This window comes from Suricata suricatta, chromosome 3 (genome assembly GCF_006229205.1).
Source record: "Suricata suricatta isolate VVHF042 chromosome 3, meerkat_22Aug2017_6uvM2_HiC, whole genome shotgun sequence".
NCBI lineage: Eukaryota > Metazoa > Chordata > Mammalia > Carnivora > Herpestidae > Suricata > Suricata suricatta.
The window spans coordinates 42,635,799-42,650,711 of NC_043702.1; the positions used below are offsets into that span (position 1 = coordinate 42,635,799).

The window sequence follows — 14,913 nt, forward strand, 5'->3', positions numbered from 1 at the left end:
CCACCATGAAACATCCACATCTTTGCCTAATATCTGTAATGCATTAGACAATCGATAATCCTATAACTGTGATTGACTTTACACATAAAGCTACTTAATTTTAATACTTCACACTAAAATTTTTTTTTTTTTTTTTGCCAAATATAAAAATGAAGGCACTTGAAACAAGCAGACCGTGCCGGGAGGAGGAAGAAACAGAAAGAGGGAGGAAGGAAAGGAAGAAAGAGTATAATTGTTAAAACTATTATGGTTCTGATACGAGGAAAATATTTCATCTTTGAATTAAGAACAGTGGTTATAAAGTAAAGTAGTCAGGGATGCTTGGGTGGCTCAGTCAGTTAAGCAGGTCATGATCTCAGGGTTTGTGAGTTGGAGCCCCACATCAGACTCTTTGCTGACCACTCAGAACCTGGAGCCTGCTTCAGATTCTGTTTCCCTCTCTATGCCCCTCCCCCACTCCCCACCCGCGCTCACTCTCTCTCTCTCTCAAAAATAAATATTAAAAAAATAAAAGTAATACATACAGTAGTCAAAGAATAAAAAAGAAATGTGATGAACACAACAGATTAGATTAAAATTGAAGGTTGAGGAAAACTGTAAGAAGACAGGATAATAACCAGGAAAATGAAGAGAAAGGAAGATTAGAGGTATTATTCCAGGAGGTCTACTATCTAATTATTAGGAATTCTTACAGAAGTGAGAGGGGGAGGAAATCGTTAGAAAAATAGTATAAAAATTTTATTCAGAACTCAAGAACATGAATATGGATTGACAGAGCCTCGGTGTGATGACTGTGAACAGAGAACACGTGAGGATTTCACCAGATTTCTGTCAAAGCATTTGACAGTCCCTCATGTTGGGTGAATATAGCATGGATTACAGTGTGTGGGAGTTGAAGGGCTTTACCACACAGTTGTGTTAAATTTGAGGGTATTAGTCTAAATAGTCATCTTGGCCTTTTTCAGTTTTTTTTTTTCCTCAGTGATTGGATGAGAATGTTGACAGCATTTTGATAAATTGATTTGAAACCAAGACAAAAAATTAGGTAACAGAATATGGATTTAAAAATACCTTCAAGTTTAGAGTGAAAGGTAATGGACGTATGTGAGAATCACGCCCTGTGTTTCCCTCTACTCTCCCGCTGTGACCACATTCATAACACTTTTGATACCAGATGGGTGGACCCACATCAAGCAATTCTCTGCAACACCAGCTGGGTGGTCCTATAATTAATTTCAATCCTAACATGTCTACCTGGAGTTAGCAGCAGATCCAACACCCTAACTTTTCCGTCCCACAAAACTGACCCCATTTCAAATGCCAGTCACGAGTCCCATCTTGTCACTTCAGACCGACTGGCCACAAATTGGGGTTCTCATGACCCCTTTCTTGGGTTTGATAATTTGCTAGAGTTTCTCACAGAACTCAGGGAAACACTTAATGTTTTTTGGTTTATTATGAAGGATACAATAAAAGATATGAGTGAATAGTCTGGCAAAGGGTACACAGAGCAAGATCTAGAAGGGTCTCAAGCCCAGGAGCTTCTGTCTCAGTGAAGTTGGGGTGTACCACTCTCCACTTGGGGATGTGTTCATTAACCTGGAAGTTCTCCATCCTACTGGATTTTTATGGAGGGTTTATTACGTAGTCACCATTGGTGACTGAACTCAATCTGCAACCTCTTTTCCCTCACTGGGGGAGGGACTTTGAGCCCCACCCGACCAACTAATCGCTGGTTGGTTTCCCTGGAGGCCAGCCTTTTTTCCAAAAGTCACCTTATTAACTTGAACTATAGTGTGACTGAAAGGGGCTTGTTATGAATAACAAAACACCCATTTCACCTTTATTTTAGGAACCCGGGACAAAATTCCAAATATAACAAAAAGACGCTCTGCTTAGAGAAATTCCAAGGTGTTGGGGAGCTAAGAGCCAGCAACAAAGAACAAATATATGGACAAAGGCTAAATATGTATTTTTTAAAATATATTTTTAAGATTTTATGTTTAAGTAATCTCTGCATCCAATGTAGAGCTCGAACCTACACTCCAAAATCAAGAGTCGCATGCTCTACTGACTGAGCCAGCCAGTTGCCCTTGTATTTTTTACTTAAATCACAGGATCACAATAGAGATAAGGGAAAAATTTGAATTTCAGTCCAAAGTACCAAATTTATAAAGTATAGCCTGGGAGAAATGTAGCCTACAATGGCACTGGTTTAAAATAAAATTAGCAGCGTAACAGAACTGCCAGAAAATGAACTTAGACTTAGTCCTATTAGTAAAAGTGTTTGTACCCAAAACAAACAAGGAAATGTGGAGGCCTGCTATGTTTTGCTATGATTCACTCGTGCCTGTAGGTATTATAGAAGGACCGTGATCAACTGGAACATGTGCAGAAGAGGGACCTGGATTGTGAGGGAACCGAAAACTGTTCTGTGTGGGAAGAGAGGTGGAAGCAGGATTAACTAGAACTATGAACAGGAGAGGACTAATTTGGTCCAGAATTAAAAAAAAAAAATCTAATTATAATCTTTCAATCACGTGTGAGTCCCTTCCTGAGGTACTGTTTTCTCTCCCTGGAGGTCAGTGCCATGGAGATTAACAGGGATGTTGTAGGAACGGATATTGTAGGAATTTCCATACCAACTTCTCAGGTCCCCTTCAATGCTTAATTATTGACATATTTTAATGTTGATGTAGCATGTATAATGAATTCTACATCAAAATACAAGAACATATTTTGCCTTTCACACTTTTAAGGCCTACTCTGAAAAAATACAGTCTGAATATTTATGAACCTGTTGGATGTAATTTGACTGAAAGTGATAATCTGTCTCAGAGTGTGTTATTAAATTTGATGACATTTTAAAGGATTTTTAGAAGATTTGGGGTATTCAAGTTAATTATGAGATTTGTTTTTTTCAAACAGTCCAAGATTGATCAAGACAAGCCTTTTATACTTGAGGAACACATGGACAAAATAAACAGGTACTTAAAGAGAGGTCTCAGTCCATCTATTCTTTTGGAAGTACTGTATCAAATTAAGTTTGCTAACATAATTACATTGTGTTTGGAAGTGCACTAAATTCTGAGATTAGATAGCATAGTGCTTTTATTTTAACTTTTTAAAGTAGTTTCTTGCTTACTCTTTCAGAGGGATTAAATCCACTATACTTAAATAACCTATCATGCTGATTCATTTTAGTGCAAAACATTTTTTTTAAATGGGAAAGAGGCTAGAAAATAACAATTGAATTGTCCTTTATCTTTATAAAGTCATTTTTTACAAAGGTCTTATGAAACAGATCAGCAAAAGATTTTTTGTGCAGTGATTTGAGAGATTGACAGATTGGCTTAAGGAACATTAGAGGAGGAAAACTATTGGAAAATAAGGCATCAGCCTCTAATTTTAGAAGCATCAGTTTTTCACAGTTGATACTTATTTACATATAATAGATACAAAAAAGAAAAATTAGGCTTTATGTTGCATTAATTAAAGTAGACTGCAGACTCTTACCCAAAGAAGCAATGTTTTATTTCATCATCCTATAAAATACTTTGGAAGTTTCTTCACTATTGAAATGCAGTTTAGGGAAAGCCTGTGTTTAGATTCATTGTTATTTTGGAAAGAAGAAATCGCTTGCAAATTGGTGAAATCATGTGTTTCCTTTTTTATAGTTTGTTCTCTGCCAATACTGTGGAACAGATTATTGAAAATTTACAGCAAGATGGTTCATCTTTTGCCTTGGAACAGTTGAAGGTAATATATGGATCATTTCTGCCCTGAGTGTGGTGGGTTTTTATGATAGGGAAGCCTCCCTGCAGGGCATTAGTGCTCTGTGGTGGTGACACAGACTACTGCACAGGTTTTTTTTTTTCTGAACTCACTTGAGTCTCAGAAAGTAATTTCACAAAATCTTTATCTAAACCTAAGTGTCTTGTCTACCTGCTGGATGTTTATAGCAAAGCTGAGCTGTTTTTAGGTTCTGTGACTGTAACAGAAAGAGACTTCAGTAAGCATCCTTCATCTGCCGGTAGACCTCCTTGTCCTGGGGAGAAGCATTTAAGGACATTTTTATTAGAAGAGCTGGGTCATTGGAAAATAGTCTTCTTATAATATATTGCAGTTTGTGCCATTAATCTATATATTCTATTTAATATGCAACAGTTCAATGTATGGTCTTTGTAAGCAATCATGATTTTAAAAAATAATCCTTTTTGCACTACCTATAGCCATAGCTGAGTTTTAGCAGTGTTTCTCAGTGTTAGGCACACTTCGATCTTTCCACAATGCGACTCAACAGATAACAGCAAAAGAAAAGCTGTCTTTGTATAAAGGAGTGCACATTGGATACTGACATGCTTTGAACAATATAATTATGAAACTTGAAAAACTTCAGACTTCTACACAAAGGAAAGAAAAAAAAGTATTGCTTTATACTTTTTCTTTTTAATTTAAATTTTAGTTAATATACACTGCAATATTGGTTTCAAGATTCATCACTTACATACAACACCCTGTGCTCATCACAAGTGCCCTCCTTAGTACCCATCACCCATCTAGCCCATCTCCAACCCACCTCCCTCCATCAATTCTTAGTTTGTTCTTTATCATTAATAGTCTCTTGTGGCTTGATTCCTTCTCTTCTCCTCCCCCCTTCCCATATATTCACCTGTTTTGTTTTCTAAATTCCACATATGAGTGAAATTATGGTATTTGACTTACTTTGCTGATTGACTGACTTTGCTTAGCATAATACATTCGAGCTCCATTCACATCATTACAGATAGCAAGATTTCGTTCTTTTTGATGGCTGAGTAATACTCCTGTGTGTGTGTGTGTGTGTGTGTGTGTGTGTGTGTGTGTACATACCACATCTTCTTTGTCCACTCATCAGTTGTTGGACATTTGGGCTATCTTCATAGTTTGGCATTTGTTGATAATGCTGCTATAAACATTAGGGTGCGTGTACCCCTTTCCATCTGTATTTTTGTATCCTTTGGGCAAATACCTGGTAATGCAATTGCCGGATCATAGGGTAATTCTATTTTAAACTTTTTAAGGAACCTCCACACTGTTCTCCAAAGTGGTTGCACCAGTTTGCATTGCCACCAACAGTGCAAGAGGGTTCCTCTTCCTCTGCATCCTTGTTAAGACCTGTTGTCTCTTGTGTTGTTAGTTTTAGCCATTACTACCAATGCGAGATGGTATCTCATTGTGGTTTTGATTTGTATTTCCCTGAGAATGAGTGATGTTTAGCATCTTTTCATGTGTCTGCTGGCCTTCTGGGTATCTTCTTTGGAAAAGTGTCTATTCATGACTTCTGCCTATTTCTTAACTGGTTGTTTGTTTTTTGGTTGTTGAATTTGATAAGTTCTTTATATATAGATTTTGGAAACTAACCCTTTATCATATATGTCATTTGCAGATATCTTCTCCCATTCTGTAGGCTGCCTTTGAGTTTTGTTGATTGTTTTTTTTCCTTTGTGAAGATCTTGATGAGGTCCCAGTAGTTCATGTTTGCTTTTGTTTCCCTTGCCTTTGGCAATATGTGTACTAAGAAGTTGCTCCAGCAGAGGTCAAAGAGATTGCTACCTGTGTTCTGCTCTAGGATTTTGATGGTTTCCTATCTCACATTTAGCTCTTTCATCCATTTTGAATTTATTTTTGTGTATGGTGTAAGAAAGTGTTCCAATTTTATTATGCATGTCGCCGTCCAGTTTTTCCAATGCCATTTGTTAAAGAGACTGCCTTTTTTCCATTGAATATTCTTTCCTGCTTTGTCAAAGATTCGTTAACCGTATGGTTGTGGGTCAATTTCGGAGTTTTCTATTGTGTTCCGTTGATCTATGTGTCTGTTTTTGTGCCAGTACCATATTGTCTTGATGACCTCAGCTTTGTAATACAGCTTGTAATTCAGGCCTGTGATGCCTCCAATTTTGTTCGTTTTTCAGGATTGCTTTGGCTATTTGGAGTCTGTTGTGGTTCCGTACAAATTTTAGGATTGTTTGTTCTAGCTCTGCAAAGAAATGCTGGTGATATTTTGATAGGGCTTGCATTAAATGTGTAGATTTCTTTGGGTAGTATAGACATTTCAACAATGTTTGTTCTTCCAATCCATGAGCAAGGAATGTTTTTCCATTTCTTTGTGTCATCTTCAACTTCTTTCATAAACTTTCTGTAGTTTTTCAGAATACAGATCTTTCACTTCTTGGGTTAGGTTTGTTCCCAGGTATCTTATTGTTTTTGGTGAAATTATAAATGAAATCAATTCCTTGATTTCTTTTTCTGCTGCTTCATTATTGGTATATAGAAATGCAACAGATTTCTGAACATTGTTTTTATATCCTGCAACTTTGCTGAATTCATGCATTAATTGTAGCAATTTTTTTGGTGAAATCTTTTGAGTTTTCTACATAGAGTATCATGTCTTCTGCAAATACTGAAAGTCTGACTTCTTCCTTGCCAATTTGTATGCCCTTTGTTTCTTTTTGATGTCTCATTGCTAAGGCTAAGACTTTCAGTACTATGTTTTGCTTTGTTTTAATTTATTTTAATGTTATTTATTTATTTTTGAGCAAGAGAGACAGACAGACAGCATGAACGGGGGAGGGTCAGAGAGAGAGGAAGACACAGAATCCGAAGACAGGCTCTAGGCTCTGAGCTAGCTGTCAGCACAGAACTCAGTGTGGAGCTCGAACCCACAAACCATGAGATCATGACCTGAGCTGAAGTCAGATGCTAATTAACTGACTGAGCCACCAGGCGCCCCTCAGTACTATGTAAAATAGTAATGGTGAGAGTGGGCATTCCTTGTTTTGTTCCTAGCCATAAGGGAAAGGCTCTCAGTTTTTCCCTATTGAGGCTAATATTAACTGTGAGTCTTTCATATATGGTCTTGATGATGTTGAGGTATTTTTTATCCCTACTTTGTTGAGGGCTTTTATCAAGAATGGATGCTATATTTTTTTCAAATGCTTTTTCTGCATCTATTGACAGGATCATATGGTTCTTATCTATTCTTTTATTAATGTGTGTGACATTGATCTGTGAATATGGAACCAGCCATGCAGCCCAGTAATAAATCCTACTTGATCATGGAGAATAATTCTTTTAATGTGCTGTTGAATTCACTTTGCTGGTATCTTGTTGAGAATTTTTGGATCCAGGTTCATCAGGGTTATTGGCCTATAATTCTCCTTTCTGGTGGGGTCTTTGGTTTGGAATTAAGGTAATGCTGGCTTCATAGTATAAGTTTGGAAGCTTTCCTTCCATATCTGTTTTTTGGAATAGTTTGAGAATAATAGATATTAACTTTTCTTCTTTTTTTTTTAATTCAACAATTTATTTCTTTTAAGTTTATCTATTTTGAGAGTGAGAGGGGGGTAGGGACAGAGACAGGGAGGGAGAATCCCAAGCAGGATCCACACTGCCCGTGCAGAGCCCAACGATGGGCTCAATCTCCCGAACCGAACCATGAGCATGTGACCTGAGCCAAAACCAAGAGTCAGAAAAAAGCTTAATGGATTGAGCCCCCCCAGGCGTCTACTCTGCTAAAAGCACAAACTACCAAACCCACTCCCATATGAAATAGATAATCTGAGAATCCTCGTGACTATTAGATTCAATTTGTAATATTAAATACTCCTCAGGAAAAAGAAACCTCCAGGCCCTGATGATCTCATGGCAGAATTCAACCAGATGCCTGAACAATGAACACTGATTCTTCACAATCTTTTCTAGAAAACAGGAGATGAGGGACTACTTCCCCTTCTTCTCATTTTATGACCCTAGTGTTATCCTAATACCACCACCAGCCAGTAATTGTACAAGAAAGGAAATTATGGACTGATGCTCCTTATGAAGACAGGCACACAAAAAAGTCCTCAACAAGATACTAGTAAATGGAGCCCAGCAGACTCCTTAAAGCATGAATCCTCCTTGTCCCCTTTGCTTGTCTTACTGTTTGTCACTATCTTTTGTCATTATATGCTTGGTCTTGCCACTTAATGTGTGGTCTTTCTCACTAAAAGGTAATCTTCCGAGGGCGAGGATTCAGGTTCTACTTAATCACTAGCACCTCGTGCAGTATTAGCACAGACTATAGACATCATTAATTATTTATGCATTATGTGTTTTGTTCCTCTCTAGGGCAGGGCTCCCACTCTACACGTGAATGTGTAGTGACGGCATGGCACAACGGTAGGCACTTTTCTAATACATACTTCTGTTTGAACCTAGTATGTAGGTGGCATCCCCCAATCTTTCATCATACCCAGTCTGTGCTGGTTTTGAGGTCAGGCCCGGCTGTCCAGCTCTGTCCCAGCTCTGTCCCGGGACCCCACCCCACCCCGAGCCCCTCTGCCCCAGCTGCCCCACTGCCCAGCTCCGGGCCCAGCTCTACCTCAGGCCCACACTGCACCCCGAGCCCTCTGCCCCCGCTGTCCAGCTTCGGGCCCGCTCTGCCCCGGGAGCCCTGCACCCCACCCCAGCCCTCTGCACCGGCTGTCCAGCTCCGGGCCCGGCTCTGCCCCTGGGCCCCCAACCCCACCCCGGCCCTCTGCCGCGGCTGACCGGCTGACCAACTCCGGGCCTGGTTCTGCCCCGCCCGCACCTGGGGCCGTCTTCCCACCCCCTACCCCAAAGTCCCTGATTGCTGCACTCCGGCCCTGCACGACAGGTGTCTGCGGACGTCCCCAACTGTCCGCCGCACCAAGCACTGGGTGCGAGGGCTACGTGTTTACGGCCGGAAAACCACGTTTACTCGTAAAGTCCTTCATTTCCAAAGAGCTGCGCCGAACGTCATCTCATTGGGTTCTCTCCGGGCTGAACTGGAATCCAAGACTCTGTCTGACTCCTTTTCATGGCTTCGGAGGGGAAGTGAGTTTCCTCGGGTTAAATGAGGCTTTTTTGAATATCCTGTCTTCGGGGTAGAGTTGCTTTTCTCGGGCCCCCATCTCCAGCCCAGACTCCGGTCCAGCCGCCCGGCCCCTGCCTGGAACGTCGCAGCCTCCCGTGATGCCTCAGAGAACAGCCGCCAACTCTTCTTTAAATATCTGGTAGAATTCCCCTGGGAAGCTATCTGGCCCAGGACTCTGGGAGATTTTTTTTTTTTTTTGGAGGTTTTTGATTACCGATTGAATTTCTTTGCTGGTTACAGGTCTTTTCAGATATTCTGTTTCTTCCTGTTTGAGTTTTGGTAGTCTGTGAGTTTCTAGGATTCTAGGATTTTGTCCATTTCTTCCTGATTGCCCAGTTTGTTGGCATATAATTTTTCATAGTATTCTCTTTTAGTTTGTATTTCTGTAATGTTTGTTGTGATATCTCCTCTTTCATTTGTGACTTTATCTATTTGGGTGTTTCTCTTTTCTTTTTGATAAATTTGGCTAAGGTTTTATCAATTTTGTTTATTCTTTCAAAGAGCCAGCTCTTGGTTTTGTTGATCTGTTCTACTGCTTTTGTTGTTGTTGTTGCTTCTATATTGTTTATTTCTGCTGTAATCTTTATTATTTCCCTTCTCCTTCTGGCTTTAGGCTTTATTTGCTCCTTTTCTAGCTCTTTTAGGTGTAAGGTTATTTGTGTATTTGGGACCTTTCTTGCTTCTTGAGATAGGCCTGAATTGTAATATACTTTCCTCTTTCGACTGCCTTAGCTGCATCCCAAAGACTTTGGACTGTCATATTTCATTTCCATTTGCTTCCATATATTTTTTATTCTTTAATTTCCTGGTAATGCATTCATTCTTTAGTAGGATGTCCTTTAACCTCTATGTATTTGAGGGCTTTCCACATTTCTTCTGTGATTACTGTTAAGTCTCATTGCATTGTGATCTGAAAATATGCATGATATGATATTGATCTTTTTATATATGTTGAGGGCTTTTTTGTGACCCAGTGTGTAATCTATTCTGGAAAATGTTTCATGTGCACTTGAGAAGAATATGTATTCTTCTTTATGATGAAATGTTCTGAATATGTTTGTTAAGTCCATTGATCTAGTGTGTCATTCAAAGCCATTGTTTACAAAGGGCATCTTGGTGGCTCAGTCAGTTAGGCATCCGACTTTGGCTCAGGTTATGATTTCACAGTTTTTGAGTTCAAGCCCCATGTTGGGCTTTGTGCTGACTGCTCAGAGCCTGGAGCCTGCTTTAGATTCTCTGTCTGTCTTTCTCTCTTTCTCTCTCTCTCTCTCTCTCTCTCAAAAATAAAAAGGCTTTAAAAAATTTTTAATAAAAAAACCCCAAAAACATAGACTTTGTTTCCTTGTCGATGATCTTCCTTGCTATGATGATCTGTCCATTGCTGTAAGTGGGGTGTTAAAATCCCCTACTATTACTGTATTATTATCAATGAGTTTCTTTATGTTTGTTATTAATTGATTTATATATTTGAGTGCCACCAAGTTGTGAGCATATATACTTAGAATTGTTAGCTGCTCTTGATGGATAGACCCCTTAATTATGATATAATGCCCTTCTTCATCTCTTTTTACCATCTTTGTTTTAAACTCTAGTTTGTCTGATAGAAGTATGGCTACTCCGGCTTTCCTTTGATGTCCATTAGCATGATTTTCCATCCCCTCACTTTAAATCTGCCGGTGTCTTTAGGTCTAAAATAAGGCAGCATATAGATGGATCTTGTTTTTTTATCCATTCTGATACCTTAGGTCTTTTGATGGTGGCATTTAGTCCATTTACATTCAGAATGATTATTGAAAGATAAGAATTTAGTGCCATGGTGTTACCTGCAGAGTTGGTGTTTCTGGTGACTCTCTGGTCCTTTCTAGTCTTTGATGCTTTGGTGTTTTGGGGTGGGGAGGGGGAGGATTCTATCTGTACCCAGAATCCTCCTTAAAATTTCCTCCAGGGCTGGTTAAATGGTCACAAACTCCTTTAGTTTTTGTTTGTCTGGGAAACGCTAGTTCTCCTTCTATTCTGAATGACAGCCTTGCTGGATAAAGCATTCTTGGCTGCATATTTTTCCCATTTAGTTCATTGAATACTTCTGCCACTCCCATCTGGACTGCCAAGTTTAAATGGACAGGTCTGCTGCTAACCTTATGTGTCTACCCTTGTAGGTTAAGGACTTTTGTCCCTGGCTACTTTCAGAATTCTTTCTTTATATTTTGCAGGTTTCACTATGATATGTTGTGGTGTTGACCTGTTCTTGTTGATTTTGAAGAGAACTCTCTGTGCCTGTTGGACTTGAATGCCTGTTTCCATCCTCAGATTAGGGAGATTCTCAGCTACCCCTTTTTCCTGATCCTTTTCTTCTGAGACTCCTATGATACAGATATTATTTCACTTGATGGAATTGTAAAGTTCCCTAAATCTCCCTTGTGATCGAATAGTTTTCTTTCCTTTCAGCTTCCTCATTTTATGTAATTTTATCTTCTGTATCACTATTCTCTCCTCTGCTGCTTCAGTCCTCATTGTGACTCTATCCTGTTGATTTCACATCTCAGTTATAGCATTTTTTATATTAGCCTGACTAGTTTTTAGGTCTTTGATCTCTGTAGTAAGGGGTTTTCTGGTGTCTTCTTTGTTTTGTTTTGTTTTATTTCAAGCCCAGCTAGTAGTCTTCTGACTCTTGTTCTACATTCTTGTTCAGGTATATTGCTTATTTCTGTTTTGAGCAAGTCCTTGGCTAGGATTTCTTCTTTCTTTTGGGGAGATTCCTCATTTTGGCTAAGTTTTTGTCTTTTGCATGTTTTGAAAGCTTGTTAGTTTCTTGCACCTGAGAGTAATGCTGCTGCATTAAAAGGGGGTCATACACTGTCCAGGGCCTGGCACTCCAGGAAGTGTTTCTAGTGTGAGCTGTGTGCACTCTGCTGTTGCGGATTGGCTGCTTTTTCCCACTGGTCAGTCCTCTGCAGAGCTCTTCCTTGCTTGCAATGGGGAGTTTTGGGACTTTTAACTCAGTGTGCTTTGATTTGTTTGTTAAAATAAGTTTGGGAGGAAAATGGCAGGGGAAAAGCATGATTCAAAAAAAGACAGAAAAGGAAATGTAAAAAACAAAAATGTAGAAGCCTGAGTCCAAAAGAAAAAAGCATAAAGAAAAAAAAGTAAGCCTGATTCTATTTCCACCAGAACTGCAGGTGATGCTTTGAAGCACTTGGTGCATGGAGGATGCTGCCTGTGCTGGCCTTCTGAAGGAGAGGCCTGGTGCTTTGGCTCCGAGTCTGTCTTGCCCTAGTAATAAGAAGTTGCCAGGCACAGGGGGCAGGGTTTGGTTTCACCCTCCACTGGGGTCGATGGTGTTTCTCTCTCAAGTTCTACCACGTTGGTGTGGGGGAGGGGAGAAATGGTGCCACCCCGCTCTGCTCTCTTTTCCCTGGACCAGGACTCTCACACCCCCTGCTGTTCAGGAAACCTTCACTGAATACTGAGGGCAGTCAGCTGGCCCTGAGCTCAGCTCTCCTGTGTTTTTTTCCTTTGGCGCATGACTGGGATTTAAAATTCAAAATCTTAAAGGACCTGAAACAGCATAGACTCGCCCCGCCCCCCTCTGGAGTAGAGCCTCTCCACGCTGTGAATGACCTCGTTTGGCCCAGAAAAATAGTCCCGTGCCTGTGCAGTGCGTGGGATCTGTGGTTTAGCACCACTAAAAGCAGTAACAAGGTTCTATGCCTCCTGTGTGCACCTTTGTCCTCTACTAATGAAAGGCCTTTTGCTGGCACCTACAGCGTCTTTTGTCCTTGGAGAGGTAATATACCCTCTTCCAGAAGTACTCCAGAGAGGGCAATGTTCTCTTTGAATGCACCCTGGAGATCCCTACACTGTGCTTGCACTCTGGGGCCAGCTCCCACCAGAGCTCCACTCCAGAGAAAGTCAGGCACTTCAGAAACCTCAGAGTTTGAGCTCCACATGCTTTTCTTTGGGGAATGGGGGGGGAGGAAGGAAGGAAAGAAGGAAAGAAAAGTGACACTCAGTACCTCTTGCTCTCCTAGCCATGGTCCAGGGAGGTTTTCCTCTTGTGTAGACCCAATGCCACACTCTCTCAACCCCTCAATCATACTTTCCCTTTTGTCTCTCCATGGAAAGGATTCCTTACTTCCCCCCTCTCATCCCCCAGCACTGTCATTTACTGTCTTGCAATTCACTACCACACACTTAGCACTTGCCGTGCTGTCTCCCTCCAACTATGGAGATCCTTCTGCCACTCTGCAGAACAATTTCCTGGGTGTTCCAAGCGATCAGACCTCAACACAGCTGTGCTCGAGGGACAAGGAAAGCCCAGGATCTCTCTATTTTCCGCCATCTTAACTCTTACCCGTTTCTTTATACTTTAAAGAAAAGGTGTTTTAACTCTTCGTTATCTGATAGTATTTTTCAGTTTATAGGTAAAATTATAGAGTTTCAGTTGTCAGAAAACTTATTGACAAAAATTTTAAGTTTTATTTGTGAAGATTGGAATACTTCTTCATTGTTATTATATTCTTAAGGTGGAAATCCCAATTTAGTCTCTTAGGGTCTTATTTAGTAATTACAATTTTATTAGCTTTCAAGGATAGGCATAAATTAGAGTAGGTAGATCAGCCACATGTTTCCCTACTTCAAAAAATTAATATCACTGTTAGCTTTTAGGAATGTTTGAAATGTGAATAATCGTTTTCTATTTCAAGGATTCTGACTTTAAGTTGGTTCTCTTGTTTCCAGAGCAATATAGAAACTAGTATTCCTGGGGTTTTTTCCAGCAGGAGGGCCCAATTAAGTATGTACTTAGCAATTTCATTTGAAAATAGTCATGCAGCACCTTACCTTATAAGCTAAAATAATGTCACTTTAAAGCAGTGCAGATATGTAACTAGACATATTATTTTAAAACCACCAGCCTAACCCCCAAATCAAGAGATGGAACTCAAATGTTCTTTCAGTTTTCCTTTTATTCCTCTGGCAGTGTGGTTATTCTGTATTCAAAAAAGCAAGCCACCCATGAAGGCTGGGATCCCTATGAGCACTCTCATTGGAAAGCCAGGTTTTCACTTTCATCCAGTTGACCTGTAGCTCTGGTGAGTGAGTATGACTCCACCATCCTAGTGTCTGCTGGGAATAATATGGTGTGAGGATCAAAAATCCCCACTGAGGCTTCCCTGTTAGAGCTTAGATACAGGGTTCCTCTGAGTTATCTCAACCAGAGGCATCCATCAAGAAACAACCCTGAAGATAGTTTTCAGTGCTTCCGTGAAAGGTGTGCAGATCAAATGTTTGAACAAATTTTAAAAACATTCTAATACTTGTGTCAGTGAGCTTCTAGGATTGCCCCTAACACCTGTGGGCTCTTCAGAGATTCCTGTCTTCCTTCTGCAGGTCCTTAGGATCTAGTCTAAGCTCCAAGTTGCAACCATCTACTCTGTGTATGAGGGTTCCTTTCCACGTTTGCCCACAGGGAAGAACAAAATCTTTTCAACATACTTGGCTAATCATAAACTTTTTTATCCTTTGTTTAGAGTTTTAAAGCTTTTACTGCTAATCACTATAGGATAACATGGGTTTTTAAAAAAGAACAAATATGAGTAACTTGTAAATTTTTTACAACTGATGCAGTTTTCATAGTACCTTATTTTATGGCTTCTCACTTCCTTTCTTAGATTTCCCTTCAATGTTCCAAATGTTTCAATACACTTTTTCTTTTTCTTTTTTGTTTTTTAATTCTTGTGGTTGGAATTTCTCCAATCTCCTTTAATCCCCCTTTGGGTGTAGGTTGTTCATTGTGCCAAAAATCCACGTAAGCTATTTGAGCTATTTAAATGTTAGGGAAACCTTAACCAAAGTCTCCAATTGACATGCTGTGTGTGTGTTTGTGTGTGGGTATTTTAATTATAAAATACATACAACATAAAATTTACCATCTTAACCATATTTAAATGTATACTTCAGTTTTAAGTATATTCACATTGTTGTACAACCAATCT

The 14,913-nt window shown here is 39.8% G+C and overlaps 1 protein-coding gene across 4 annotated transcripts in view; it reads left to right on the top strand.

The window, feature by feature from the left end:
• Positions 1–14,913, top strand: part of HIBCH (3-hydroxyisobutyryl-CoA hydrolase) — a 93,842-nt gene that overhangs the window by 65,832 nt on the left and 13,097 nt on the right. For 3 of the 4 annotated variants that reach the window (XM_029934240.1, XM_029934242.1, XM_029934241.1), the window contains 2 exons: positions 2,929–2,987; positions 3,678–3,759. In XM_029934240.1, coding sequence (XP_029790100.1) covers positions 2,929–2,987; positions 3,678–3,759 — 141 coding nt within the window. Of the gene's footprint in view, positions 1–2,928; positions 2,988–3,677; positions 3,760–8,151; positions 8,203–14,913 lie in introns of all 4 variants that reach the window. The other variant, XM_029934243.1, reaches the window with a different exon arrangement.